Source organism: Salmo trutta, chromosome 29 (genome assembly GCF_901001165.1).
Source record: "Salmo trutta chromosome 29, fSalTru1.1, whole genome shotgun sequence".
In the NCBI taxonomy this organism is placed as follows: domain Eukaryota; kingdom Metazoa; phylum Chordata; class Actinopteri; order Salmoniformes; family Salmonidae; genus Salmo; species Salmo trutta.
Genome location: NC_042985.1, coordinates 10,058,622 through 10,063,521, shown reverse-complemented (window position 1 = coordinate 10,063,521; position 4,900 = coordinate 10,058,622). Strand labels below are relative to the sequence as shown.

The 4,900-nt window shown below is 46.7% G+C and overlaps 1 protein-coding gene across 1 annotated transcript in view; it reads left to right on the top strand.

Moving 5' to 3' along the window:
- Window positions 1–4,372, top strand: part of LOC115166888 (transmembrane channel-like protein 3) — a 50,305-nt gene extending 45,933 nt beyond the window's left edge. The window contains exons 16-21 of the mRNA XM_029720789.1: window positions 1,071–1,181; window positions 1,597–1,722; window positions 1,904–1,982; window positions 2,194–2,236; window positions 2,424–2,703; window positions 3,243–4,372. Coding sequence (XP_029576649.1) covers window positions 1,071–1,181; window positions 1,597–1,722; window positions 1,904–1,982; window positions 2,194–2,236; window positions 2,424–2,703; window positions 3,243–4,266 — 1,663 coding nt within the window. The 3' untranslated portion in view covers window positions 4,267–4,372. The remainder of the gene's footprint in view (window positions 1–1,070; window positions 1,182–1,596; window positions 1,723–1,903; window positions 1,983–2,193; window positions 2,237–2,423; window positions 2,704–3,242) is intronic.
- Window positions 4,373–4,900: the final 528 nt, after the last annotated feature.

The following is a 4,900-nucleotide window of genomic DNA, read 5'->3' as shown; positions in this document are numbered from 1 at the left end:
GCTCTCCTGTGAAGTCGTGACTTGCGACATAAGCCTAGTTTCCTGAAACGGGTCACATATGAAAAATATCTTCCACCAAGACCTCTCCATCACAGTTCACAACTCCAGTGTCACCCTCCCAGAGTGCTAAAAACCTTGGCGTGAAGCTGGACACCCTGTCGTTCTCTGCCGCTCCTGCAGGTTCGTGCTTTACAACATCAGTAGAGTAAGACGATACCTCACACAGGAAGCGGCGCAGGTCCTAATCCACGCACTTGTTCTCTCCCGTCTGGACTACTGCAACTCGCTGTTGACTGGGCTCCCCGCTTGTGCTATCAAACCTCCTGGTTTTCAACCTTACCAAGTTCTCTCATGTCACCACGCTCCTCTGCACACTCCACTGGCTTCCAGTTGAAGCTCACATCCACTACAAGACCATGGTGCTTACCTACAGAGCAGCAAGAGGAGCTGCCCCTCCATACCTTCAGGCTATGCTCAAACCCTACACCCCAACCTGAGCACTACATTCTGCCACCTCAGGTCTTTTGGCCCTTCCACGTCTACGGGAGGACAGCTCCCGCTCAGCCCAGTCCAAGCTCTTCTCTGTCCTCTCACCCCAATGGTAGAAACTTCTACCTGAAGCTAGGACAGTCCCTGCCCATCTTCCAAAAACATCTGAAACCCTACCTCTTCAAACCAGTATGTTTGTTGTTGTGTCTCCCCCCCCCCCCCCCCCCAGCTCTGGTTCTACTGATAGCTACGTTATTGAGGGGGGAAATTATTTCGATGACTGTGATATGTGGTTGTCCCACCTAGCTATCTTAAGGTGAATGCACTAACTGTAAGTCGCTCTGGATAAGAGCGTCTGTTAAATTACTAAAATGTATAACCAAACAATAGTATGATAGTATATTAAAAATATATTCCACCATTCCTATTGTCTCTAACCAAACATGGATTATGGGTTTTGATTATCTGTCTTTGTAAACATATTTGATCAGGATTACAAAGACAGAATAACTTGAAATAACACAGATAAATAAACAACATTGAAATAAAAGTACTATTTTATTTCTCTCATTTGTTTCCAGATCAAATAATTTCTACCTGGCTATGCTGTTGTTCATGCTTTTTCTGTGTATGCTGCCCACCATCTTTGCCATAGTGAGATACAGACCTTCCCAACACTGCGGGCCATTTAGGTAAGCGATTGTTCCCGTGAAGCTCTTGAATCATGGTGTCCATTTTAAAGTTAGCCCTTGTAATTTAATGTAATGTAAGCCACACTTTCAATAGGGTTGCAGTATACTGTGTGTGTCTGTGTGTGTCTGTGCATGTTTGTAGCCCAAGTGAGTGTGTGTGTGTGTGTGTGTGGACGAGCTAACTCCTATTGAGAACCTTGAAAATGGCTATAAAACATCAATCCATGATTAGTTTATTATCATCACACATCCTAATCTGCTGAAAGCAGTATATGGCCACAAAGAAAAGCCTGTATAGCTCTAATTCTGCTGTAACACTATGCTTCATCCTTTCCTGTAATACAATGGTCATATTTTGTGTGTGTGTGTGTGTGTGTGTGTGTGTGTGTGTGTGCGCGCGCTCGTTCCCCTGCAGCGGTCAGGAGAAGATTTATGACATCATCTCAGAGACGATAGCCAATGACTTCCCGCTGTGGTTCAGTAAAGTGATGAGTTACGTCACCAGCCCTGTCGTAGCGCTGCCCGCTCTGCTGCTGCTGTTGTGAGTGCACTCACACACACAGACAGACTCTCACACACACATATACACACACAGGAATGCAGACTCTCTCTCTCACACACACAGACTCACACACTCCATGTAGCCTGACTTGCTTGATGAATTCGGATTGGTCAAGTCATTGTGTCAGTCCTCTTGGGGTAACTCTCTCTGTGTCCTTCAGCATGTTGATCTACTACCTTCAGGCCATTGCCAGATCCCTTAAATTCACCAATAACCAGCTGAGGATGCAGCTTCAGACTGTGAGTTATAGACATTATAGTTCTCGAAGTCAGTCACTATTATACATTAAACAAACGTACATATGAACTTAGAGTGCATCCCAAATATTCCTTAGACAGTGTACTACTTTTGGCTCTGGTTAAAAGTAGTGGACTATGAAGGCAATATGGTGCCATTTGGGATGCCCACTTAGTCTCATGACTGTATGCTGAACAGAAATGTATTTGTCAGGAGAGAACAGAAGACAAGAAGAAGGTATTACAGCTGGCTTCAGGTAAACCTCATCATTCTACTTCCTGGTTGGTTGGTTCTATATAGTCTATCTACATATCCCCTAACCTCTTACCTTTAACCCTTCACCTCACTTGACTATTAACCTTTACCAATAAAATGTTGAACTTTTGAACACCTAAGCTATAATCCCTGACCTGTAACCCCTGACCTCTGACCCCCACCCACAGCGAGGCTACAGGCCCCAGAGGTCCCCGGGGGGGACAGGAAGCCTGACCAGCAGGATGGTGACATCACCAGCCGCGAGTCGTCCATTCGCACGCCGTCGCCACGACCCAACGGCAGTGTCACAAACTTCCAGTCACCCGATCGTCGCGGCAACGGTATCCGCACCATCACCCAGTCGGCATCGAGGGCCGCGACCGCTAGGGCGACATTTGCTGCTGGGGCATCTAGAAGTCCAACAGTGTCCATACTGCACAAGCAAAGGCCGGAGAACATCCCTAACAGGTGTGTGTCACACACACACACACACACACATATGATGTGTTATTCTGTCTGGTCAGTCACAGGCTTTTATACAGTCCACTACAGGTGTGTCTACAGGAGGATTAAGGGTTGGTGTCCATGTTGTTAGTCCTAAATAAACCTCTAAAGGGGGACTCTAGCACCTAGCCCAAAGTTTAAACTTAGTCTCCCATTAACATCAATGCATGACTAAGTGAAATTACACTTAAGTGGAAGTCAGGATTCACCCCTAAGAAATTGAATGGGATTCCATCTCACTGCTTTCACTCAAGTTAGATCAGGTGTCATGAAAGGAAAAGTGTAGTTTTCTACAACAGTAGCTAATAAGCAGTGCAGTATTTAAGTCCTTCTAAAGCCCGTTTGGACATACTATGGCCTGGAGTACTGTCACTACCAAAGGAATCAATGATACACAGTATCAGTAGTATTTGTTACTGTAATGATTCAAGTTGAAGTGGTTTCTCATTACAACCACATACAGTAGTAACATTAATCATCCGTATTTCCCTCTGTCACCACAGACACCCTTCCTACCTGGGAGGCCCTAGCGGTACCTGCAGGTCCAAGTCCTACCACCATGTGGCGTACAACCCCCCGACACGCTACTCCTCAGAGAACATCCACTCCGACCCAATCTACAGGAAGACCATCAGGCCCATGCACTCCGCAGAGGCAGCTGGGATAGTGACCGCCCAGAGCTACGTGGGCCGTCGCCCCTACACCACGCGCTACGTCATCGTCAACGAGCACGAAGCTAGGAAAAAGTTGCTTCGATCAGCCACACGCGTCCCTCGCCACTTCCGATCGGAGGACCCGGTGGGTGAAATCGTGGAGCTGATCCCGCGGAATATCAAGCGGTATACTCCAAGGGCTCCGCATCTGCATGGGCACCCACATAGGTCGAATCCGCCGCAGTCACACCTGAGTGATGAAGAGGAGGAGGAAGAGGCAGGGGGGAAGAGAGAGTCTAGGAGGGGGTCGTTCAGGCAGACTCACCGGCCCCGCTCACTCTCCGACCTCCACCAGCCGGCTCGCTTCTACATCGGAGAGCGCCTGGAGACCAAGCTATCTATGGCGTCAAAAGACAGCCACACTGCTAGGGGGCTCTACGGCGGTGAAGCCCAAAAAGGGGGCTGTGAGGATATGGAGACGTGCTTGCACTCCCTCTCCCAGACCAGCATCAGAGGAGCGGAGCTTCCACCACCAGTCAGGCACACACAGTCCCCAGCCAGACACCCCCACTCCCCGAGCAGACCTGTACACTCATCCTCCCAGGGCCCTGGAAGACGCCTGGAGCCCCAGGTCAAGCCCAAGACATCCAGGTCCAAGCTGGAGCCTTCCCTGACTGAGTCGGACTCGGCTTCTCTGGCCTCCAGTAGCGACCAGCAGAACAGCAGCACAGACCAGTACATCCAGGTCATTCACAACAAGGAGAAGTATCTCAAGTCTGAGGCAAGGCAAGGCAAGCTGGCTAAGAAGAAGTCCAAAGCCAGTATAGATCTCAATGTGTCTGGGTCCAAAGACCTGGTCTGCTCCAACGTGTAGTTGGTGTATTTGTATTGTGAATATATCTAGGTTTATTTAACCTTTATTAATCCATGTAAGTTATTGACAGTAGTGTAAAGTACTTAAGTAAAAATACTTTAAAGTACTACTTAAGTAGTTTTTTGGGGTATCTGTACTTTACTTTTACTCCACTACATTCCTAATAGCCTGTTGTGGACAGGCGTTCCGCTAGCCAATGGAATCGCATGGCGCGAAATACAAAAACTACTAAAATACCACAAATTCTCAACTATTTTACACCATTTTAAAGATAAGACTCTCGTTAATCTAACCACATTGTCCGATTTCAAAAAGGCTTTACAGCGAAAGCAAAACATTAGATTATGTTAGGAGAGTACATAGACCAAAATAATTACACAGACATTTTCCAAGCAAGCATACATGTCAATAAAACCCAAAACACAGCTAAATGAAGCACTAACCTTTGATCTTCATCAGATGACACTCCTAGGACATTATGTTATACAAAACATGTATGTTTTGTTCAATCAAGTTCATATTTATATCCAAAAACAGCTTTTTACATTGGCGTGTGATGTTCAGAACATGTATTCCCACCAAAAACTTCTGGTGAATTTACTAAATTACGTTGACAAAATAAACGTTGACAATA